This window comes from Pecten maximus, unplaced genomic scaffold (assembly GCF_902652985.1).
Source record: "Pecten maximus unplaced genomic scaffold, xPecMax1.1, whole genome shotgun sequence".
NCBI classification, from domain to species: Eukaryota; Metazoa; Mollusca; class Bivalvia; order Pectinida; family Pectinidae; genus Pecten; species Pecten maximus.
In genome coordinates this window covers 4411-32051 of record NW_022979232.1, presented here as the reverse complement: position 1 = coordinate 32051, position 27641 = coordinate 4411, and the positions used below count along the sequence as shown (strand labels likewise).

At 35.2% G+C, this 27641-nt stretch overlaps 1 protein-coding gene across 1 annotated transcript; it reads right to left on the bottom strand.

Annotated features, from left to right (window-relative positions):
- Positions 1-3: 3 nt before the first annotated feature.
- On the bottom strand, positions 4-27641 carry LOC117318364 (WD repeat-containing protein 36-like; the record flags this gene model as incomplete). The annotated part of the gene is given in 19 exon segments (XM_033873367.1): positions 4-56; positions 1365-1449; positions 2421-2534; positions 2931-3076; positions 3365-3573; positions 3766-3845; positions 4123-4231; positions 4530-4695; positions 5126-5240; positions 6150-6304; positions 8893-9042; positions 9256-9376; positions 9808-9983; positions 22831-22963; positions 23384-23571; positions 24193-24310; positions 24883-24983; positions 26825-26852; positions 27411-27641. Coding segments are annotated over 19 exon segments (2391 nt in total), but the record flags the coding sequence as incomplete, so codon positions are not given.

Here is a 27641-nt window from a genome sequence, read left to right as displayed (position 1 = left end):
CTCAATGTCAATGCCGGATGGACCAAGCTTTTTCATCATCTGAAGTGTCTGATCAACTGTAAAACACATATGCACAGGAAAGCTTAACTTCAATATTTTTATATTTCAATTTCTACTGAAGCTGGACTCAATGAAACTACCAAACTGAATCTGTTTCATTTGCTCATGAATTTGACCAGATTAACACTGATCAGTGCGTATGAATACATGGTTAAAATCCTTCCGCGGAACGATTTCACTTTTTCTACATTGTTGTTATAAACATGGAATAATTATTAAAATTATCAAACTTATAATATTTTCTTGTATTTTATGAAAGACCAGATATGCTAAATACTTCCATTTTGACAAAATAATGCTGTTTTTTTTAATCCTAAAATGGCGAACTATTTTACTCGACCGACTAGACATACACAATCCGGAACTCCTCGGGCTTTTTCCAATTTGGACTTGCACAAGCTTCCAGACATTAATATCTAGACCGACTTTTTTATTCGAAGAAAAAACAAGTGAACTAACTAGATTTGTATCCCGAGAGATAACTAACACCCTCATGGGTGCTATAGTTGAGTAGGAGAGTGTAATCATATCTATCTTTGTTAACAAAAAGGTCCCAATTACAATTTCTGTTAAAATCAGGAAAGTACTTTAATAGGAGTTGTGGATTGTATCCATCAATCAGAAGCCGTCAATTATTTTGGATTATGCATCATGGGAATTTTTTTTCTTATGCACAACTACATGACAATACTAATCATAAAATCTAATACAGAGCTTTGTTAAAATATGGTTAGTACTTAAGTATAGGAGTTGTCCGGACAAACCTCAACCAATTAGTGGCCAGCGGCCATTTTGAATAATGCAACACGGTAAATTTGTTTTCTTATGCACAACTACATGGCATAATGATCATAAACACCAAGTTTCTTTAAAATCCGGTTTTTACTTCAGTAGAATTTGTCCAGACAAGCCTCAACTGATCAGAAGCCAGCAAGCATTTTGAAAAATACTTATCATGGTAAAATAAAATCAGGTTGCACAACTACGTGTTATACTGATCATGCATACCAAGTTTTGTTGAAATGAGAACATGACTTTAGTAAGAGTTGTCTGGACAATATTATAGGATGACAGACAGACAGGCTGATTCCAGTATACCGCCCCTAACTTCGTTACAAGGGGGGGTAATTATATTACAATAAAGAAGGTTGAAACTCACTGTTATGTTTCTTTTTATTGTTTTGGTAATCATACTGCAACTCAGTCTTTAGATCAGGAAGCTCCCCATATTTAGTTCCCTCCTTACATAGATGGAATCATAAAGGATACATTTATTATCATTTTGTATAGGAATTCACACTTACAGTTGGTATCCTCAGCATCCTGCATTAACACTTTGCCAAGTGCTGAAAGAGGCTTTAGTTTTCCTTTGATGATTTTAGAGGTACCCTGAAACACAAGTATATTGCTCTAAAAATAGTTTATTCATATCTATCCATTACATATCAAAAACTGACCAATATTGAAGTGTACCCTGAATGATTTTTGATATAAGCTGTCAAAACTTGCTAACTTTTCCTGTCTGCCAATAGCAAATCAACGCTAGTATACAAGGTCTGTCAACTTGTGAAATGAAAACTGAAAATTATCAAAGCATGATCGATTTCGAGCACAAGTTCCATTCAAGGACTCAGGTTAACTACAGGTAGACCTGACAACGTGGTCAACACCACAAAAAGGCCAGTGACAGGCAAGCATAGGTCACAGAGGCACGTCAAAATAATTAAGTGTACACATTGTAATTAACACACAGGTTTTCATATACTGACATATAACTATCTACCACTATAGATTTTAAATTTATCTGTCCAATATATGAAGTGTACCTAAATGTTTTACAACTTAACAACAAAATTATATGCTTTTATAGTAGACTCCATCTAAGTAAACACAATCATTTCACTAGTAGGTCTAGATTATACTTGTGATGTGTGATCTGAAAGTCCAGATTACTAGAACATGTATCTTACTATATGTATAGATAATTGCCATTTGTCAAATTTCATCCATAATCTTATCTACAAGATTTACATGTAGTGTTGTTTGGAACATCACCGCGGTACGACCTGACATACTTGCAACATTCTAACAGCCAAGCTCTTCAGTATCACATGTAGTTCAATGTCAAATATTAATATTATTATATATTAATTATTAATAAACAGTATATATAATATATACTTGCTATATATCCATACAGTAACATCAAATCACATGCATGACAAAGTTCAAATTCATTTCATTGTGCTGTCATGTCTAAAAGGTGAAACTGTTCTGGAAGAAGTTGTTATGGTCTGTAGATACATTTGAACATTAAATGTAGTAATTAAGCACAGCTTACTTAGTGTTATAGATATTACCTTGTTTTCATCTGCCTCAGCTTCAGCAAACTTGAACTCCAACCCGGCCACAGTGGGTAGGAAGAATGGTGCGGCCTTGGGAGCTTTTGGGGGCTCCTTGGGCTTATTCTTCCTCTACAGGTAAAACACAAAACTTTCGTTAACAAGACATGCTCAATGGAGATATTCCCATACCCATGAGATAGAATGTTTGGAAATGCTTGTCAGTAAAATTTACCATAAAATATCATTCAGTAAAATTCATCATAAAATATCATACAGGTTTACAATATCATACAGGTTTACAAATTTAACACAATTCCATTAAATCAGGTACAGACTTAAATGTTGTACTATCAAAATGTTACTACATTTTTCATCTCAAGATTTTTAATTATTCACAAAGGCTGTGTAAACATTCAATCTAAAGATTCAGTTGGTTTCCAGTACAACTTTAATAGACTAAATTTGTAACAAAAACTTTCAAGGATTGAAACTGTTAATCTTATCAAGCAGACAAGCTGGCCTTACCCTGATGGTCTCCAGATTGAGAAGGTTCTGCCATCTTGAGTTTGGTAGTAGTGACAGGGTCACTAGTTCATCAGATATCTGTTGTGGAGATTTAAAATCTGTCACATCCTCCTCATCTGTCAGATCATCTCCATCATCAACATGTCCTAATCAATACAAAGTACATTTGACAATAAGAACATTTATTTTATATGAAAACTTTAACAATATGAGTCCAAAGCTGTATAAAGGGTGGTCTGGTGGCCCAGTTTTTCTCCCTTAGAAAGACTCCTAATGTGCTTCCAACCAGGCCAAAAAGATCAAGTGATGAATTTTAATTGGCAGCACTTATATCACAATTGTTGTAAAATTAAGTTTATATCTTGAAGGCTGACAAATGCAATAAATATACTAATCTTGATTTGTTAGTTAGATCATTAAAGTTGTGACTGTACCTGAGGTCTGTTTACTTGTAGCAGGCATAGCCAAAGTGTGAGGTTCAAAGTCTGTCGGGAGAGGCTTCAGGGCCACATGTGAGAAAAGGGTGAGGTTTGACCAGAGGTAAACTCCTATATCATCGACATGGGCCGTCACCAGGAAATCACCCGTCGGTGACATCGACAAAGATGTTACTGCTAAATCTACTGCAAAGCAGTCAACGAGTCTGAAACAAATCATCAAAGTAGAGAAAAGAGGAGACTATAACATCACTTCTCAAAATACTTCACTTAATTAAATCTACAAACCACAAATATGGAACCTGTATCAGTAACACACCTTAAGGCAGAATGCTTGTTCACCTTAACAAAAATTATGTTGTGCTAATTCAACTGATACTGGCCATTCCTTGACCTACCTGCCAGTGGGCATGTCCCAGGTGCGCACACTGCAGTCCATGGCAGCTGTGATCAGCCATCGGGAGTCAGCACTGAAGGTCTAGAAACAGTAGTTATATAAACAAATGTAGTCATCTATGTTTGTGAAACATTCACTTTTGTATGTACAAATGTACCTACTTAAGTTTTGACAGAATATGGAACTAAATGCAAAATTTAAATTAACTAAAATTCAAAGCCCGTCAAAAGTTTGAAAATAATTGAATTAATTGTTCAAATTGGAAATCAATGATGACCAATTAAATAAAAAAAATTATGGAGTATTGTTAAGTAAAAACATAAAAAAGAAGATGCTGAATGACTGAGTAGCCACTTACCATATCAGTGATGCTGTTGGAGTGACCATGAAATGTTCTGACTACCCTTTTAGTGTCAATATCCACTATCATTATACTAAAGTCATCCTGCGAAACCGCCATCATTGAACTGAAATATAGAAAAAGATGAAGGCTGATTTAATTGAGAAATGGAGGTGGTGACGATGTGGACATGTGTCATGTTGTTATATACTGACACAAACTCCAAACAGCAGACTGCTTAACGTTGATGCCATGATCTGGAGTATGGAGCACGAGTCAATATACATGTATGTACTTGTTAAATTAAAGATTGATGTTACTTGTTTCTACACACTTCAAACACTCTGATTTGCAATAATTTATCAAAGTCACAAAATACAATACAATAAACATAATTTTACCTATTGAGAAAATCAACAGCTTACCTTTCTTTGTGTAAACATATTTGTGATATTTGACATTTAAGCTGAAGACAATTCAGGAGTTTCCTATCTTTAAACTTCCAGAATTTGATATCGCCTGTACCACCAGCTGTGATCAGCACCTGGTTGAGACCATCTATTGCCACCCCTCGTACACAACTGTTATGTGCTGAAACACAATAATTAGCAGATCTCATTAGTAGACCTCGCCATGTATCATCTGAAACACAATAATTAGTAGACCTCGCCATGTATCATCTGAAACACAATAATTAGTAGACCTCACCAGTGATACGCCATGTATCATAAGTCCAGCATTGTGAGGATCAGAGTCTATCAGAACAGCATCAGTATATTATCAGACATATTGCAGCCACAGCGGCCATCTTGGATTTCAGACCAATCCTAAAAATACTGTAACAATACTTGGTCAATCACCATTTCAGGATAATTTCAGACAAGTCTGAGCTGATCCCACTAATAGAACTTGAGAAGTTTGAAATGTGTGAAGTTTATGCATGTTGTATGACAACAGATAAAACAAAATGACGAAAACACGAATGTAAAACAGCGTCATTTTTTTATGCTTTGTGCCTCACCTGTTGGATCACCATAACTGCCTCTGTGTATGCCTGACTGGAGGTTATACTTGTCTACATGTCCCGTGCTATACCCAATCACTGTAAAGTTTCCACAGCAGCTGATATCAACAGCCTGCAAAACATTTATTTCATATCTACATAAACTATCGATCTTATCATATACATATTCTGTCAAAGAAAATATGAAATACCTTCAGGTCCATTTCCAATATTGAATCATTGGATATTTCAGATATGCTAAAAATGACTTAAAAGTTTTATTTCTTCCCTGAAGGACACTGTTATAATATCTAAGTCAGTACATTTGTATCTATATGTCGTTGAGTTTATTACATGTCAATTGTACAGTATAAAGCACAACAGAATATATAGTTGACATGTATAACAAAAATAACAAATAGAGAGTTACATGATGTCAAATACAGTGTGTACTACTTTTTGTTTCAAAGTATTAAATTAAAATTAAAATTGGTTATTTCATTCAAAAACAAATAACTTATCAATGCATAAGAAAAAAGATATAACAGTATCTGATAATTTATACAAAAAATAATAGCATCATTCACATGTCATTATGATGTGCAGTGGTCTTTAAACTACAATCAATATCTGTTTAGCCCATACATTAACAAACAAGAGGTTCCTGGGCCTTAAAGGTAATCTGCAGATGGTAGATTAAAACTGTGAAATGCTTATGCACTGAGCCTGGCGACAGACAAAACAAGATGGCTATAGGTCATCCTGACCAAATGTAACAGAAAAATGTACTAGGTATTCTATCTTAGTTTTGATAGAGCACAGCATGTGAACTTTTCTGACTACCTCTTGTTTACAGGGTATTTACAGATACAAGTATGAAATGTGACAATAAGACATTATACATGTATTGGTATATCACATATTGAAAAAGATAACGAAGGAAATGGGAGAGAAAACAGCAAAAGAGAGAGAAAATGTTAACAAAAATATTTGTACATTAGGGACACACTGTTCAAATAGAATACCCTGAGGAGATAGATACCTGAGCTACAGCATCATGTATTGCTGGACTGTTGAATCGGTCATGTCTGAATCTGTGCTGACCCATAGTTGACCTCTGGTAGCTCCATGTTGTCGCTGTGCTCAGCCCACGGTGGCATGCAACAATGTTATCCCAGTCACTTTGTCGACTGGACTCTGTATCAAAACATAATAATTCATTATAAAACACCCTCAAAGACTGACTATCAATTTTAATACTTAAAACTGTGAAGTTCCCTGCTTTATATAATCTGAGAATAACACATCTTAAAGAAATCTAATTAAGGTGTAAACTGTACAATGTATAATATGTAGACTTGAAGGTTTATGTCCAGCTCTATGAGTTTGGTTTATTTTGTGTAACGTCCTATTAACAGCTCTATGAGTTTGGTTTATTTTGTGTAACGTCCTATTAACAGCTCTATGAGTTTGGTTTGGTTTATTTTGTGTAACGTCCTATTAACAGCTCTATGAGTTTGGTTTGGTTTATTTTGTGTAACGTCCTATTAACAGCTCTATGAGTTTGGTTTGGTTTATTTTGTTTAACGTCCTATTAACAGCTCTATGAGAGCCCACAGACAACTTTTCCAGCAATGTATTACACAATGCAAAATAATTGATGAGAAAGTAAGTGTTCCACAGATCATACATATATACATATAATGTACTTAGTGTATGGAGCCTGAAGTCAGTGTGCTACCTGTCATTTGACTCTAAAGGCCCTTGTGGTATATACAATATTGATTACTATATTAAATATGTAGTGTGGCAAATAAGTAATTAATGCTCTATAGGATATGCATGACTCAACAATATGCATGATGACTTAACAATTAATAATTAAGTTTGGATGATTAAACAAATAAACAATTAAGTTTGGATGATTAAACCTATAAACAATTAAGTTTGGATGATTAAACATATAAACAATTACTGTAATTATCACACAACAGATGAATATCTGATATATCACCATATCTAGTTAGAATAAATCTAATTCCGTATTGGCCCTAAATGACTTCAGCTGATGAGGACATGAGTACAATAATAACGAATGAGATGTTATTAGTGCCCACCATTGTGTAATTGTGAATGGTTCTATACTTCTATATGATTTTTGTTATGGTTACTTACTGTGACTGATAAAAATGTAAAATGAAAAATACTGTGAAAAAACTTTGTGAAAATATTATATTATTTTCAAGATATGTATGATTTTGTGGAATGCACAAATCTACAGGTAATTTCATCATCCTGAATAATAGGGGCTATTCCAGGAAAATGTTTATCCCACCCCAGGACTCCAGTTTTTGTTAAAGGGACAATTTAGTCAAGCATGCTTTTTACAATTCAGACAGAAACGATAAAACATATATCCAGACAAAAACATTTGCGGTCAATAATTATCTCTACGTAGCCAATGTCCATTATGGTCAGTTTAAGTTTTGGGAAAGCCCACGACAAATATAGCTATACTCCAAATACAGTGCAACTTGTTGCGCCCTCTGGCGGGAACAGAGTTGGTTGTAAGTGAACGACACGGTAGATCCGATGTATACTTATTTCTTTGGATTTCGATTTAACAACATGCATGGCATACAGTTGTTGCATGTATCATAATTGATAGATTCAATGATGATTTATTTTTTTGACAATTCAAATCAACCAGACACAGGTTTATTCCAGGGTCACCGAACGGGAATTCATGTTCATGTAATTGTGTACACATATGCATGTATACGGCCGAAACGCTTACACCAATCTAGGTGATTTATTTCATCCATGATGTAATCAGAACAATACTTATAACAAGTACGAATGGAATTATGATTATGGAAGTTGTACAGAACAAAAATATCGCACCTCAACATTACTCCGTAGGCCGATCTAGGTCAAGTCTTGGCAAACTCGCTCGCAACTGTATGAACTTCTTCACTGTTGTCGCAACCATTCGAAAAACTCACATCTGTTATATTGCTGTCCTATCAGTAATTATCTATATTTTGTTTATCCATTCACTGTCTACATTTGGTATGAGACCCGCAACCTATAGTTAAAATGTCCGCTAACAGCTTCAAATGCAAACCAATGTTGTTTACAGTCACGAGACGGGGCTGTGCTTGCACACATGTATACAAAGTGTGTAGACTTGCTCATTTGCATATAAATCGTATGGTTATACGATTATGATCCCCCCTTACAATTAATTAAAAAACGTATGGAAAACATAAACTTGTATCAATATGTGACCAAGGATAGTTCATAAGGAGAACTGAAGTACACTTTCATGAAATAATTTGTGAAATGATAAAAAAGTAAACAAACTTAACTAAATTGTCCCTTTAAGGGGTACCACCCATAGAATTTATTTAATAAATCACATAGAACTTACAGGAAGGAAATCCAACCCTCTTTTCGGAGGAGGAAAATTTTATAAAGCCTTAAAAAATGCCTTGGTGGCCCCTAGACCCCTCGCCCAAAAACATTCTACTCGCGCCTATGGCGCTCGCATTATCACTAAATTACTGGACCACCCCCTTTCGGAAATCATGGATCCGCACCTAAGTATGATGTCACTAATTTTTTATGTTAACACATGTCTTTGATGTCAATATACATTGTACTCTGATGACACATTAATTTTGAGAAAAAACATGGAAACAGCTCTCGCCATTATATTCAATGAATGCTATTGCGTTGGACTCACTCCTTTAAAGTGAATTATCATAATTGAATATCATTACCTGATACAAAATGTGTAACAGAGGGCATCATGTGTTTGTCCTTCTTTAGGCCTGTCTTTCTTGTCTCGGATTTGTTATACGAGGCTCGTCCAAGACTTTTGTAATGTTTATCATGAATAGTGGAAAATGAGCGCATGGTACTGTCTTGACCTGTGTAGAGGATAAAAAACAAATATCAATTGTGCTTCAGTGCAGGACAACACCAAAAACTAATAACAAATAACTACCTCTGTGTCCACAAAATTTTATATTACTCTTTATTTCTTATAATACTGTTATCATTAGATTATTAACAAATTTTAATAAACTGTACAATAAAATAAAGACTTGTTATAAGAACATGATTTTTTTCAGAATCAATACCTGCACTGAGAATATTTTTGCCGTCATTTCCATAATGACGCAGTCTGCTGGGTGGAGCCGAATGTCCTGACCTCTGATTTAGCAGACGACCTCCACCATCTGGCATATCCATTATCCATACCTGTTAAAATGGGCACAGGATCATGACCACCACAAACAATAACATGAAGCACCAAACCTTCAGACATAAGTGAAAGAAGAAACCTCAGAGGTTCCCATGCACCATCCTATAATATCGATTCTATGTAATTTCTTTTTACTTTTCTCCTGTATTAATGGTTGTGTACATATGTTGACATATCATATTGCATGCGATTTGATTTTTTGTTCTTCAGATAATCTTATCCTGATCAGTATCAAAATGGATCATGCACAACAAGTGAAACCTTTACATTTTGTATTATGAGATTTGGAAAAAAAGTTGCAGAAAGTACTTTGTGAGTACCCAGTTTGTTTGTTTGCTTGGTTTATCGCCCCATCAACAGACAGGGTCATTTTAAGGAGGGTGGTGGGAGGGTGTGTCGTTATATCCTTTCAGAAGAAAGTGCTTACCTTGAGTGAGTTGTCAGCTGCTGAAGTAACTATTAACGGTTCGGATGCCATACACACCATCCCTGTGACCGAGGTTGTATGAGCTTCTCTTATCTGGCTACTCAACTTTCTTTGCTCCAAGTCCCACAATGCCATGTGACCGACTGCACTTCCTGTTACCATTACTGGGTGACCATCTGACAACATTCAATATTCAGTTATGTAGTAATAAAAAAGGACAGAGTGTCTACATTTTAACATTCAATATTCAGTTATGTAGTAACAAAAAAGGACAGAGTGTCTACATTTTAACATTCAATAGTCAGTTATGTAGTAACAAAAAAGGACAGAGTGTCTACATTTTAACAAGTAAAACAGAAGATTTTTGCTGTGAAATTTTTTTTTCTGTTTAACTTTTTTTTGCATTTCTTTTAACACTGATAAGTGGTCAGGATTTAATATGAAAATAAGAAACGATTTTATTGTCAATGATGACATCACCATACACAATACTTTGTCTTATAATGATGTCATAATAATTTCAAACATTCCTTCTCTTAACATTTTTGGCAAAAGATGGATGATCTCTTCACAAATAAACAACAGATACTGTTTTAATTGTTTCACTTGGGACTTCCTACTTTTCATATTTAACTTTTATTATACTACGCTCCAGACTATGAAATATCAAAACATTTATCCTGTTGAAGAAACATATCTATTAACCAAGAAAATAATAATATCCTGCCGGCATGAATTACAGGTTTTAATGAATCTTAAGTCAAAATTGGCATTTATCTCTGTGAAAAAAACAACATAACTATACCTCTAGATCTAGATGATGAAATCCAGATATGTTTGACAATTACTTATATCTACCTTTCAAACCTGATTCAACAACAATAAGTACAATTGTATTTGTAAGAATCAATGCTTCAATTTCACCATAAATGTCAGCTTTGCTTTTCATTTTAGATAACACCATGAATAGACTATTATAATGGCAGAAATAAATCCACAGTCATATTTGATAATTACTTATATCTTCTTTGTGCCACATATAGTATCATGGTAGAAAGTGGGTTTAAAACTGCTTAATGTTGCACATGCATTTAAAAACCACAAAAATCACTATATATTAAAACAAGGGCCCAATGGGCCCGAATCGCTCACCTGCAATGCAGTGATCTTTTCATATATGGATCCTGCAGTTATTTGAAAGCATGCTACAGGACCAATATAATGTCTCTCGGCACTTAAGCTATTCACTAAAAGTCATTTAAAGATTTAAGCATACATGATCGACGTGACCTTGAATGTGAGTCAGGGTCATTCATTTGAACAAACTTGGTAGCACTTCCCCCAGCATGCTACAGACCTAATATCAACTCCATGGGACTCTTGGTTATTGAGAAGAAGTCGTTTAAATATTTTAGCCTTTTTGACTCCTGTGACCTTGAATAAAGATCAAGGTCATTCATTTGAACAAACTTGGGAGCCCTTCACCCCAGTATGCTACAGACCCAATATCAACTCCCTGGGACTCTTGGTTATTGAGAAGAAGTCGTTTAAAGATTTTAACCTTTTTGATTCCTGTGAACTTGAATGAATGAAGGTCAAGGTCATTCATTTGAACAAACTTGGTAGCCCTTCACCCCAGCATGCTACAGACTTAATATCAACTCCCTGGGACTCTTGGTTATTGAGAAGAAGTTGTTTAAAGATTTTAGCCTTTTTGACTCCTGTGACCTTGAATGATGGTCAAGGTCATTCATTTGAACAAACTTGGGAGCCCTTCACCCCAGCATGCTACAGGCCAAATATTAGGTCCCTGGGTCTTTTGGCTATTTAGAAGAAGTCATTTAATTTTTTTTAAGCAGGCAGCTTCGGGCAGGTGAGCTAATAAACCAGTTATTCTATCTTTTCCCTGTAAGTTCTACAGGTTTTTTAATGTGGATTTGGCTGTTTGATACCCAAGTTCTCTTTTCTGGTACTTGCTCTAACCTACTTGTACGTCTTTTCTGGTACTTGCTCTAACCTACTTGTACGTCTTTTCTAGTACTTTCTCTAACCTACTTGTACGTCTTTTCTAGTACTTTCTCTAACCTACTTGTACGTCTTTTCTAGTACTTTCTCTAACCTACTTGTACGTCTTTTCAGGTACTTGCTCTAACCTACTTGTACGTCTTTTCTGGTACTTGCTCTAACCTACTTGTACGTCTTTTCTGGTACTTGCTCTAACCTACTTGTACGTCTTTTCTAGTACTTTCTCTAACCTACTTGTACGTCTTTTCTAGTACTTTCTCTAACCTACTTGTACGTCTTTTCTAGTACTTTCTCTAACCTACTTGTACGTCTTTTCAGGTACTTGCTCTAACCTACTTGTACGTCTTTTCTGGTACTTGCTCTAACCTACTTGTACGTCTTTTCTAGTACTTTCTCTAACCTACTTGTACGTCTTTTCTGGTACTTGCTCTAACTTACATGTACGTCTTTTCTGGTACTTGCTCTAACCTACAGTGCAGGCCGTAGGAATGAACACAAAGTCACCATGTGCCGGCGTTTGATTTTCTATTCAAGGGGTCAATCACCGCGACTGATCACCCTAAATCCCTATCAGGGATCATGAACACGGCGTCATCGCGATCCCCGGTGGTAATGTGTTCATCAAAATCCGCGGTGATCGTTTCTCCGCGAAACATCAAAGCAATTTGTCCGCCGCGAATCCTGATGATGCAGCCCCGGAGGGCCACGATTACATTCAGCCCTCGGTTTTACCTGTGGTGGTGTGGCTCTCAGTTGACCATTATCGACCCTTATCGTTGTACGTGTACCGATTTTTTTACCGCTAGCAGTCGAGACGATTGGTAGATTTTGTGACTTACATGCAAGTGTCCTATCCCTAATGTAAGACTCGAATTCGAAGTGATACGGTTCTCCGTGACGATCATGGGTATAACTAAATAAAAAAAAACATCTGGATACCGTATAGTGAGTCTACGAAATTCCCTTAACGTCTCAATTGCTGCTGTTGATAAATGATGTGGTTTAAATGATCTGCAATTCAATACTTGTATATAGGCCTATGCATTTAGTCACTACTGATTTAGCTGACCTGTTTATAGATGGCGCTTTGTGCATGACCTCAGATGCCATGACCTCGGAGAGGCCACATAAGGGGCTCGTTATTTAGTGAAAGATCTCGTACTTATTTTTACGTGATCTAGCAAAGCCCTTAATTGCATAATTTAGTCATCACACATATCTGAAGTATCTAGCTAGTAAGATGTCTGTTTGAGAAATTGATCCATATACGTGTACGACCTGTGACGGATGAGAAGACGATAAACATTGATAAGATCATTATTTGTCCTCGCGGGGACATAATGTATGTTTTTTGTTTCGTAATTGTTTGAAGAAAACCAAATTTTATCCTGAATAATATAGCTTATAATTATTTCGTCTGACTTTTTGTAGCGGGTTTCATACATAGACTGTATAATTATTTAAACATTTTGTAGTTTAAATACACGACTTAAAGACGTTGTGTGTTTTCTTACTATCATTATTATCAGGGACGATTCCGGCGTGGCTAATAGCATAGACATACACTTGGGCGCATTCAAATTACCGGTAGATATAGAAATCCATGCTCATATTTTCCAAACTATATATACAGTAGTTAATCAACTTCATTATTTCAACAGCCAAATTGTCACAGCAAAATCATTATGCGAGGTCTCTTTTTTTTCGATTACATGCATGATTGGAATCTATGTGTGTATACTATAAATGTTGTGTATATTGTTAAATGGAAATTGTCAAATAGATATTGTTTGAAATACATAGACTACAGAATGATGTGTATGTATAGTCCGATGTGCTCTCTTTATTGTGAGAAAACAATACATTGGTGTATGTAATAAAGAAATCTATAAAATACATTTTAACATATTTCAATTAATTATAAGCATAACATTGGAATCTTTCCCGTCCCTTTTATTTTGGAAGCAAAACAAAATAACGTACTAACAATACAGACGTCACCATTACGATCAAGACCTAACGTCCAAACAATGTGAACTATTTCGTCCTTTCTCTATCTATAGACCAGTCTATTTTACGTCCAACGAAGCCTGATGATAGATCATGTAATTTGAAATTTTCCATTGAACTGGTAGGTAACAAAGGCGTTCCAGAAGAAAATATTTACCTTCTGTGAAGAGAATGTCGGAGATGAGTATATAATAGATATATTATATCATTATCGTGGTTTTGTTTTACCGCAATCATTGAAAATTCGCTAGGAAATAATATATTCCAAATCATTACCGTTTAAAACCAAATGAAATCAAACTGAATGATCTATTAAACGGTCATACTTATAAATGAGTTATAAATGGTGTATCATTATTTTCTAGAAAAAAAAATCTCTATATCGCGTAATATAATCATAATTGAAGTTAGTGAAAGCGATATAGATTAATTCTCTATACACAGAACAATTACATGCCGTGTAATTACCGTTATAGAAATGTTTTCACCAACTGTTAACACCTGTCAATCACATATTTTAATTACAATAGAGAGTATACCTGTTTCGCAATGACCCCATCGGACCCCTATGGTTTCTTTACCTGAGGGGATTATATGTTGTTATCCAGAAGGATTTTAGGCTGTAGTTGGTCGATGTCTACTACCTGTATCTCACATCTTACTGTAGGATTTTTTTTTTGAAATAAATAAATGAAATTACACGTTTTAAATCGCAACAATTAGTGTTCGTGTATTATCTCAATAATTAATAACAAATACACGGGATAACAGCTACCGTAATTATTTAAGTAAATATAAACTAAATATTGTGAAATTATATCCTTATGTTTTGGGCGACACTCTAATAAATCCTAGCGTAAGACTTTTTTACAGCCAATTAATTAGACAATAGATTGCTGGGATACCTGCATCGAATGGGATGGACAGTTTACCTGATGGCACACCATAATCAGGCACAGCCTACTATAGCTCCGCCCACATACTCTCAGATTTGTTGCCACAGGTGTGATTGACATGTCTAGATGATTTTTACAAAGGACATCGTCGGTGTTTTAATCGTTTGCTGATGTCACTGCACGTTCATGAAATTAATGTAAGGTTATAAGCAGACATATAGATTCGCTTGTTATCGTACATTGATTGATATATTTAATCAGAAGACAGTTACCTGTACAATAGCAAACTCGTAGAGACTCGGCAAAAATCAGACACCGCAGATCGTCAGTACCGACCGCAGTGTAATTTAATTAGGGTGCATGTGATTATTTATTTATTACCATAATTATGTCGTTCAATTAACGCATTAAAATCACAGACACATTGTTGACTTGAACATTACAATAAGCAGACATCTGTCTCCGGCCGTATCTTCATCTGTGTACCATTGTCGTGGTCATTTATTTGCTACATAAAATACTGTGTTATCGGACATAAACATAATATGTCGTTACTAAAACCAAAGACATATACATGTCTCTGCTAAAACATATATATCATGTGGCATAAAACTTAGTTGTTGCTAGCCACATCGTCATTCACAATATAAAAGTGGTACGCATTCAGATATTTTCATTTATATTTATAACGTACCCGCATGTGAGCCCACAGGCGCTTGCATAGAAAATATTACTTTCATTTTTTTTATATGACAGTGGTATGTGTAATCTGTTAGCGCCTGTGGTAGGACTGTGATCTAAAGTTTTCTGGCTGCAGTTCAAAAGAACCTTGCAACTTACCTGTGATAAAAATCACGACTTACCTGGCTGTGATCGGGTGACATGCTGACAAACGGTGATGAGTACACAACTAAATTCACACATGTTCCTAATAATTTGATAGTTGTTTAATTGTCTGTAGCTAATTTCAGGTATCAAACGTCATTTTTTTCAGCGGTATTATCAAGCACTAGCAGGAAAATCAAAACCAAGAATAATATGCATAGAAAAAAAATATTGGGAGAAAGATCCTATGGTGGGTTAATTTATGTACAGTAAAACTCGGATAAGTCGACGGGACCGAGCAAAATCTTCGACTTATCCGATGATTTGACTTAACCGTGTCCGTTTGTATACGGAGACAAAACACCCGACTATCATCGTTTGTGTGCATGCAGAACTGGTGCTTGATAACATAGTCGAAAATAAGCAATAAATAATAACAAAGAAATTAATTAATTGTACATGATAACACTTATTCCTTTATCTAATAAACAATATTGTGCATAGTTACAGATCTAAACAAAGTTCGTGCGTAAAATCATCTTTGACATAGATACGCGATTTACACACGGGTGTCGTACAATGACAGCATGTACATGTCTGTGATATTTAAATAAGACACATTAAAAAAATCCTCATCATCTTTCACTTTGTATCACTTAATGATAGTCCCTAAATGATCGTTTAAGTTCTTTATACTAAGCCTTTCGGCTCAGCTGTAGGCATATGAATATTCGAGGTACGGACAAAAGGCCCCCCCCCCCCCCCCCCCCCCCCCCCATTAGCCCCTAGGACAATAGCCCCTCCCCGGACAAAAGGCCCTTCACACTAATATTCATAGTACAAATGTATAACAAAATTATTGATCATTTTAGCCACATATTATTCATTGTTTTGTTAATTTTACGGGAGAAGTCGTTTATAAGTTGGTAAAATTTGCTGACTAATCCCTTTGTCATTTCTGTATATCAATAAAATATGTTTAAACTTAAACTACAACACGTGTACAGTGGACCCGCGATAATCCGGACGCCGATAGTCCGGAAAACTCACAGTCCGGACGGAAATGCACGGGAACGGATTTCCGTAACGTTATTTGTACTCACCAGTCCGGAAATTCGGATTCCGATTCCGGAAGCCCATTTTGGGAACGGAGCGTACTTTTCATTAGCAAATTTCCCTCAATAATCCGGACAATTTTTTCACCACGAGGAGAAAAAAATGTCGGGGCAAGTCACCCGTGTCGACAGCTGTACAGACTATCGCTTGACACTGTGCGTAGTCAATAGCGACCGCTGCCAGGTCATAGCCCCGGGTGTTTACCTGTGTTACAATGTGTAGCTTTTGTTTTTATAACGGTACATTGCTTTTTCTCTACGACCTAAATGTTACAGTATTAAAGGATTTTATAGTATAGCCTGGTCTTGCTTTTTTCAACTTGACGTACAATATCTATGATAGTTATTTTACAGACGGCAACTTTTATAAGAACATATATTGCTATTTCGTAGTTAGTAAGAATTTACAAAAAACAATGTATGCACAAACATACAGTGCGTGATACGATAATTAATCAATCTCAAATACATGTAATAAATTTATGATCGGTAATTAACATCATTAACGCTTGTATTTGGTAAACATGGATATCGGCTTGTAACACCGTTACGTGAAACGACGACTCATTGAAAGATGCACGTTATTAATTACATACACATTTACGTATTACGCAGTGATCACAAGAACTGGGTTGATTACACACAAATTAGTCAATAGTCGTCTGATACTTAATTAATTATATAAGCGTCACATTGTTAAGTGAATACGGGTTTAATAATTATCGGACATCTTGGGTAGTTCTCGCTGGTGTCGCGTACTTTTAAATAGATAGCTTGGGGTTTCTGGTACGTAAAAATCATAAAAAAAACATGGACTGATGGTAAGTTGTAAAATCCGGGTCTTTTATTGTATACATATATACCCTTACACATAGTGATATGTGATTATATACATGTATATAACAATTAATTTACTATTTACATCATAAACAATATCCTATCATAGATTTGTGCTGGAATTGCACATACAGACAATTCAACTACTAATAGAAGTAATACAACATATGTATGAGAAACATTATATGACTATACATAATTATTGGTTATTAAGCCATTCTTATTTTCTCTTCCTTGCAAATTTAATATATTTAGCAAGATTTGAGATATCATTTCTATTATTTCTTGTTAACAGCTCTATTAATTTAAACATGCTAGGTTTTCATAAAATTATGAGGTTTAATGCATTTCTTTCGTAATTAATACAAATAAGGACAATTTAAGATGAGATGAAATTGAATGGAGTGAAAATAGCCTTCATAGCGTAATTGACTTGATTACGTGGTGGTCTTAAAGTGTACCCGTAACGATTTGCTATTTCAAGTTTAAATGTGATTTAGGATGAAACTAAAAATGCTGAAAGGCCGACTTTCACAGCGACTTTAGTTTTAGAGTAATTGCGATTTTTCTCGAACCCAGAGCCGTTGACTACGTTTCGGTGACCTCTGACCTGTGACGTCAGAGGTTTAATGGGATCAGAGCCGTCATATAGGAAATATATATAGAAACACGTGCCTGCAATTAATGCGAATGAGACAACAATAATGAAAGTGCTGAATAAACTTTTTGACTTATATTTGTGAGTTAGTTAATAACAAATGTTACCGAAACCAGGGGCATATAATCTTCTATTATAACGTGCCATATACAACAACGTCTTATTAATTTTCTATTATAACGGGCCAAATACAACGTGTATCATCTTACTCATTTTCTTTTATAACAGGTCGTATATAACATGTAAAATTTGAATAATTTTCTATTTTAACGGGTCGCTGTAACATGTATGGCATTTGAATAATGGGTCGTTTATAACGACTTACATCATATAGCCTTTATTATGAGGGCATTTGCGGGTTGTTACATACCAATATTGATTTCGGTTATAATACTTCTAGTAACAGAAGTTTAAAATACAATTCATACACGATGTGAAATAAAAGTTAAAAAATTGGAATTTTTATTAGCCAAAACAGCAATAGATATGTTGCAAATACACTTGAAGATACCGTTATTTGTGATTTTCGGAAAGATTCATAGAGTAAATTTTCAACATCGTGGGTTTATGAATGAGGCAACTTAGGTTAATCATTCTATAGACAAACCTTTAAGATACATTTTTTTTTCGCTTGAAAGGAAAACGAAACCCACTGAATTCCAAAAATAATATGTTTGATTTCAACAACTTAAAAATGCATTCCCTGTAGTAACACGCAATCCTTAATAAAATTCAAGCTCAATTTACGTACAACATGTGAAAGTATATCTTCGGAACTTTTTTGAAGTACATAGAAACCAAACGCGAGAACTCGCAAGAATTATCGGCGTGTGCCGATTAGAACACCAGACACATGTAGTGCAGTGACAGGTGTGACGAGCTTGTGGATCATAATTTCACACCTGGTAATTGTTTAGCGGTTATACTAACCCACTCAATTCGTAATTCTCCGAACATGTTTCTAATCTTCTAAAGTCCTGTTTTAAGTGAAGATATGACTTGTGACCCACGAATGGAAAGTAAAACCACAATGATCTCGATCACTTCATACTAATGACACAATAACAAAACAAAAAAGAAATATAATGATAATAAAAAAGAAATAAATAAAATTTGAAAAATTCATACACGAAAATTATTGCGAGTTAATAAGTTTTAGTATTAATTATGATTAATCACGATGAACTAAATTGAATGTTTTCTATATATATATATATATATATAACGGAGCGAAAATGATGGTTTTAATAAGAACTCATACTATGTACCTGTACATAAAGTATCAATTATATTATAATTGTTGCGAATCACTTTTATTTAATTTCAATGACAACGATCATATAAAAATTATATCTTTCTCAAGAATGTAATCGTCCGTTATCCCTGAGACCATGACATGTAAAATACCCTCGGGATAAAATCTGTATATGTAGAAGTTTGTTGCAGGCTCCAACACTGGTATTCATACGTGAGAGATTTAGTCTATTGTATATCATGATGATTATAATATATTACTTTCTGAATTAAGTGTTCTCCATGACTTGAAGCGTGTTTTGTATAGAATATAATGCATAGATTTTATCTCGGCACTCGGCCAACCGATTTTGATGTTGTTCGCGACATCATTCTTTGGTTTTTACAAAAAATACCATGTTTGAATATCGTTTTTTTTGTTCTTGGTACACTTTAACACAGAGTTTCACCACGTCAGCATTTGAACAAGAACTTTAACTCTGTACATGTACCACTTGTGATATATACTGAAATGACTAAAGTTTTATATACATGTATGACTAAAAACAAACACATTTTATGTTAGATATTTTATTAGAAGATGTTTTTAGATAATGCAATGAACTTTCAAAATACATGTCAAATACAATTTATATAATTCATATATATTCATAAATATATATGATCTCTAGCAATATAGTCTTTGGAAAAAACATTTGATTGTGTCACATGGATTATAAAATAGAGAAATGCTTTAACAGCTTAATATTTAAATCACACGCTTCAGAAAAAAAAATACGTTGAAATTTTATTGTTATCGATGTAATACCATGTACTGACTTTCGTATACGTGAAGTATCACTATCGAAATGGAGATCATCTACAAATCGTGTGCTTTTAACATGCATCTTATTGCCGTACTCAACAAGACTAACACCGTAGCATGAATTAAATAACTTCCACAATTCCAATGATCGATGGTAAAATTATGGATTGATATACATGTATTTAACTCGTTATGGTCATAAACGTGATAAAACTAACTTTCTGATAGCAAAACTTTAAAAGAATAGTTATCATTTATTTGCAAATATATTTATCTGTAAAAGATTGATACATAGTAATAACAAGACATTTCGTAACTGTCTTGTAAATCTTACCTGTGCACGGAGAATGACTTGTCAATCATTCTTATCAACCAATGAAATACGCGCAAAGCCTTTCTGCGGCGTTTGATTGACAGCAACAATGCTCACTGAGGTGTGACGAACTTCAGTGTCATCTGCTTTGTATAAGGTGACTTGTCAATCCAACCGATGAAATTCGTGTACGGCCAGGTACCCATTTCTATTGCGTTTGATTGACAGACAGCCAAGATGGATACTATCCACCAATGACGGCTATCATGTTGATTCATCACAAAATGAAAACGTGTTGTATTCTATAAGACGCTACGTAATAAAATGTACAAGTATTATGATTTTATAAAAATCATTGAAATCACATTTTTGATATAAACAGTAACCATAAAATAGGCCAGAGTAAAAAAAAATACTCAGTGACATGATATTAATGTGAAGACATTAAACAGCCGGTACATTTAACACCCATATTATATGGATGCCCTAAGATACGATATATTGCAGGTTTTTGACTATGCAACCAGTATCATTACACATAATAAGTGTTATTCCCACTTTTGATCAGTTTCATAGGTGGAATTAGCCAGAGTTTCTATTGGCCTCCTCTGGCACACTACGATATGAAAACGTGGAATTCTCCGACAGCTGACATGTGGCATGTCGCTAAGATTTTGGTCCTAATACAATAAAATCGGGAATGACATAACACTTACATATATGGATAAATGAGATATTTATTTACCCCAGTATACCCATTTAGTCCCATCTAGGTGTTTAATTCAGTCATTATAGACCCTCGCTTTACGCTAGTCAATATTTCATTCTGGATTCGACGCCATGTTGCTAACTATACATTGTAGGTCGCGGTCGGCCTAATTACCTAATCCATGTGCGATGCTACAACTTTTATTTCTATAGATTTTACCGCTTATAATTAAGAAATTATGAATTTTTGAATTTAATATAACAGGTTTTGTGAAATAATAAGCTTAGTTTTCTTGATTTAAACTACGTTAGAAGAAAAACACAATAAATTATATGTGGTCTTTTCGGTCCATTGCGTTCCGATTCGGGTGGTTAGTCGTACTGTCACTTACAAAATGGCAGGTAACAGTGTGAAATTTTGACTAGCGTAAAGCAAGGGTCTATACTGACGGAATAAAACCTCTAGGTGGGACTAAATGGGTGTTCTGGGGGTAAACACATATCTCATTTATCCATATTGGTAAGATACGTGTGATTTCACACCGGTTTACTGTATTTACACCTTACATCTTAGCGACACCAAACGGTGACGGAAAATTCCATGTTTTCATAGAGTAGTGCGTTCTGGCCCTATAGCAGACATGCAAATTATATCCTTACTTGGATGAAAGTTGTTCGAAATGTTCATCAATCCGTGATTCTTACATCTACTACACAAGAAATAACTTCCATCAAATCTACTTTCTTTTACCGGTCAGCGACACACAGCGGAATCTTTACAGTTCTTTATATCTAAATATACTACACATTATCTATGTCCCCTCTAGACTACGACTATAGTGACAAAATAAAATAAAATATCACATATTTTCAAGCTAAGTAAAACTGATGTTTAATTCTACGGCATTTATAAGAGCTGGAAACAATTAAAACCAATGGTAAATGTAAAGTTTCAATTACGTTATACCGTACGTCCCTGGTCACATCGATCATAGCGTTGATAGGTATCAATTATATACATGTAGTTAGCCTACTCCATATCGATCCATATTACAGGTAAATTTTATCGCATGAGTAAGCACCGATGAGTCCTGCTGATCCACTGTGATTCTCTGTGATCCTCAGTGTCTCGATCGCGGAGGTTCACCGCGGCACGCTTGGTCACCGCGATCTTTGATGATTTAACCCCGGTGATTGATTGGCATAATTGGTCTATCACTAGGAAACACGGTGATTATTTCTCCATGTACACTCGTCACCATAAATCGCGGTGTGGGGGGTAGAAGTATTAAAAGCTACGGTCCTTACTGTACTTGTACGTCTTTTCAGGTACTTGCTCTAACCTACTTGTACATCTTTTCTAGTACTTGCTCTAACCTATATGTAGGTATCTTGCTCTAACTTACATATTTCGACTAACAAAATAAACTGAATACAAGATGCAGCCTTTGTGTCAAGCAGTGAAGATACAACACACGACCTGTAAACAATGTGACTGTGGAATGTATCAGAGAAGGGACCCAACATTAACCCACATGACGAAAATGAAATATTTTCACTGTTTTTATCTGTCTTACCTGTTCTGAAACCTATGCTGGTGACTGGGCCCCAGTCCTGGCGAAATTTGATCACTGTTTCATCAAATTTGATATTATGTAAAATAATTTGTCCATCATCCAACCCAATGGCAACTACATCAATAGCCGGAGACTGAAACAGAAATTTTCTTTCCATTAAAATTAATAGGTGTGCATTGAAAGAACTGCATCTGTGTACCAGCATTTTAATGATGTGTAAGAAGACACATATAATTTATATACTATTTCAACATCTTAAAATTTCGAATACAAGAACTGAGAAAGTTTCTTCTTCCTCTTCTTTATCTTTTACAAGGGGCAGACTCAAAGGTTTGAGTGCAATTGGCTCTAGGAGGTGGTATATATTAAAAACGATGTTTTTCTTCTTCTTCTCTACAGTGGATTCTATCAATAATAATAGTATATCTACATCCACTTTTATCCCACTCAGATGCATCAAAAAAGATCACCCTGCCATATTAAAGCTTTTCTTTGTCAAATGACTTCATATACAAAACCGCTATAATCATTTAGTTTACGAATGATTGTTTACTTGTTCCGTAGCTGTGATTCCTGCATTCCATCCCTCAAACATGTAAAGCATCTTGTCAGAGCGAATGTTCCACAGCTGAAGCTTGCCCTGCTTGCTGCCAATTAGAATCTTGTTCAGGTAGGTGCTTGGATGCATCAAGGTAGTTACACAAAAGGTGCTGTTGTTGAAAGTCATCTCCATGTAAACAACTACCAAATAAAAAAATATAGTCAGTGGTTATTATGTTTCAATAACATGTATTGATAATGATAGAGCAGGAACAACATACAAAGCTATTAGTTTCAGTCAAAATATGATAGCTCAAACTGTTTAGGAGGCGCGCAATGCCAGGGAGACCAAAAAAGAAACAATGTCAGAAAAACACAATGAAAAGACAATGCCAGAATGAGTTGACAATGGCATGGAGACAGAATGAGGTGACAATGGCATGGAGACAGAATTAGGAGATAATTGCATGGCGGCAGAATGAGGTGACAATGACATGGAGACAGAATGAGGTGACAATGACATGGAGACAGAATGAGGTGACAATGACATGGAGACAGAATGAGGTGACAATGGCAGGGAGACAGAATGAGGTGACAATGGCATGGAGACAGAATTAGGAGACAATTTACTTTCAACATGAAATGAACAACTAAATCAAAGTGTAATATTTGGAAATTGTTCCAGTATGTATTAACTTTTAAAATCATTTCTAGTTGTTCTTTATAGAAAATACAGAACAAATTTAATGAAGTGGCTAAATATGGACACTTGTGACGTTGATCTCAATAGACCAGTAGGTAACATGCTGTTAGCTCTTCTACCTTCAGCATCCATATCCCAGACTTTGACTGTACTGTCAGCATCTACAGAAACGAGGTGTTCCCCGAAGGGTAGCAACAAGCGGATGTCTTTCTCATGACCTTCGTAAGTAAATGCCAGCTAAAACCAACAAGAGTATTAATTACAAGGTAACAAATAATAATCAAAGAATCTCAATCAAAAACAGAATACCAAGTTTATGGAATACAATTACATAATTTATTGTTTATTATGAAATTATTTTTTTTATAATACATGTATATAGTTGTTAGAAATAAAAACATTACACTGCATACTTTGAAACATTTTAGCAACAAGCATATTTATGTTTATAACAGTAATTTTTGAGACAGAGACCATCAAGTTCTAGACTCATGTGCATGCTAACCAGCTTTTGTCTGTGTGATTCAGTACACTTAACATCATTCATATTTTGAGAACTCGTTGAAAGAATTTTGAAAATGATGTTCAAGACTGATCACTGCGTCACACATACATGTACACGGATATCTTCGATGATGTCAGAAAAATTGATGCCATTTGTATTTATGTTCTCTTTTCCACACCTGATCTTGATCAATCTTTGAAACTTTAACCAAGTCATCTAGCTACAGTATATTTTTAGGTATCTTGTTTTAATTTCTAACAAGAATAAAACCCACTGGTGAAAGAAAATAATACCCTGTACAAACCTGTTTCCATCTAGTGTATGCTCGTATCACATTCTTGCAGCCAGTAAAAACAAATTTGGAATCTACTGCAATACAGTTTATTTCATCAGGATGGATATCACCTAAAAATAAAAAAACATTCAGATAAAACAAATTTATAAAAAAAAACTGTCAAAATTCAGCTTAAACAATAACCTATGTGTCACAGCAAAACAACATGTAAATTATGTATGTATAAATGACAATATGTAAATACATTAAAAGCATACAAATACAAATACTTTAAAGCATTCAGATATATATTAACAACTATCAGGTTTTTTTCACAATTTACCAAATATATATATCATATGAGTTCAGGAGGTATACAAACTAGGCAATAAACACAATTTTAAGAAACAAGAGGCCCAGAGGACCTGTATCGCTCACCTGGTTTTTTACCTGCTATGGTTATGGGGAAAGGATCTCACAGACTCGGTAGGGGTGTGAAAATACCCCAGGGATTCTCTTTCCAACATGATTGTGTTTAAAGAAACTAAGTCCTTTGGGGTGGGGAAAGACTTCTCAGCTTATTTTTATATCAGGATTATGTTTATCTCTTTATGACCAGCAATGCTGAATATGATTTTGGGGTCAGGATCTCAACATTTCAAAGATACCACAAAGAAACTAATTATAAATCTTTAGGGGTGGGAAAAAGACCCTTGGCATGCAGGGCCTATCTTTACATCAGGATTGTGTTTATCCCTTGATGTCCAGCATATAGGGTGGGGATCTAAACAGTTTCAAAGATATAACAAAATCAAGTCCCTCTGGGTGGGGAAAGACCTCTGGGACTATTCTTACATTATGATTGTATATATCTTGTATATATCAGATCTTTTTATGTCCAACAATTCTAAGGGTGGGGATCGATCTAAACAGTTTTGAATATATATAACAAAGAAACAAAGTCCCTAGGGTTAGAGAAAAACTCTTCATGTCGAACAATGCTATATATGGTTATAGGGTGGGGATCTAATTATATAAACAGTTTCAAATATATAACAAATAAACTAAGTCCCTATAGGGGTAGGGAAAAACTTCAGGGACTATTTTTACAACAGGATTGTGGTTATCTCTTGCAATTGGTGCCCAGCAATGATATAAATATGGTTATGGGGTGGGAATCTTGACAGTTTCAAAAATACAAAAAGTGGTTCATAGCAATAATAGCCAAACTGCTCCCTTTTGGCCCTGCCCCTCAGCTGGGCCATTTGTAGCTTTTTGAATCCCCACTCCCTAGGGATGCCACTACAAGTCAAATATGAGTGATATCCATTGCTTACTTCCTGAGAATTGTTTGTAGCAATACTAGTATAATATAGACAAATTGATCCCTTTTGGCCCCACCCCTCAGGCCCTTGGGGGTCAGCCCCATTATTTGTATAAATTTGAATCCCAGCCCCCTAGGGATGTTACCACGAAAGTATAATGATCATACATTGCTTAGTTACAGAGAAGTTGTTAAATCAATATTGCCAAAGTGACCCCTTTTGGCCCGCCCCGCACACCACCTGGGGGTCAGCCCCACCATTTGTACAATTTTGAATCCCTACCCCATAAGGGTGCTTCCAGTCAAATATGAGTGATATCCATTGCTTAGTTTCAGAGAAGAAGTCATTTATATTAATTTAGCCAAATTGACCCCTTTGGTATCACCCCTCAGGTCCCCAGGGAGTCAGCCCCACCATTTGTACAATTTTGAATCCCTACCTCCAAACGATACTATCAGTCAAGTTTTGTTTAATTTCAATTAGAGGTTATATTATGAGGAAGAAGTCAATTGTTGACGGATGGATGCCCGACGCCAGACAACGGACACCATATAGTATGGCATAAATTGATATACGAAATATGATAAATTAATCTGGATCTATATATATATATACTTACTAACACAAACTATCCCATATATACTTACTAACACAAACTATCCCAAGTTTTGAAACCTGAAAATAGAATTCAAAAATTATACAAAGAAAGTGAATCCTGCTGGTTGAGATATATCTGTGAATTGTCTGCAGGGTTGAAGAATTTGTTAGGGGAGTAGTGTCAAAAGTCGTGCCTTATATAACTGCTTAATTACTAGCTTTTGGCAATATTATGAATTTCTCCTTTAGCCTAGTGATGATAGAGGGTGTTCACTTTCAGAGTTAAAATTGCAGATATATAGCTTTGCTGGGAAGAAACCCTGTATTAGACTTGCAGAAGATAATTGAAATCATAACATATTCCTGCAGAGTAACCCCTACAGAAATCTAACCCGAGTCTCTGGCATAATATATATATAAATATTTACATTACACATATATATAATATATAATCCTCGCCTCTAGGCTCTACCTCCTGAGCCAAAGAATATTATTTCTCTATCATATTTGTATAGCTCTATATATCATGTCTCCTCTGGCTCAGTGGTCGTTTGTAGTTGACTACGGCGGAAAACAAAATGGTCTCTATTCAAACACCTGTACATGTAGATAGCAATTGTGGATTGGCATACATACGTTATATACGTGATACGATTTCCCGACACATGTGACAACATAGTTTTCCTTGTGCTTTTTGTGATACCGGACAGCAAGGGGAACATGATTGCTGACAAATCCAAGAGCCCGGTATCCCTCGAAGATTTTACTGGCAACTGGCATGTTGTGTGTATTAAAGAACCATATAACCAACTATCTTGATGACGTTATCTTCAAATGATTGCAATCATCGACAATCGATCATAGAAA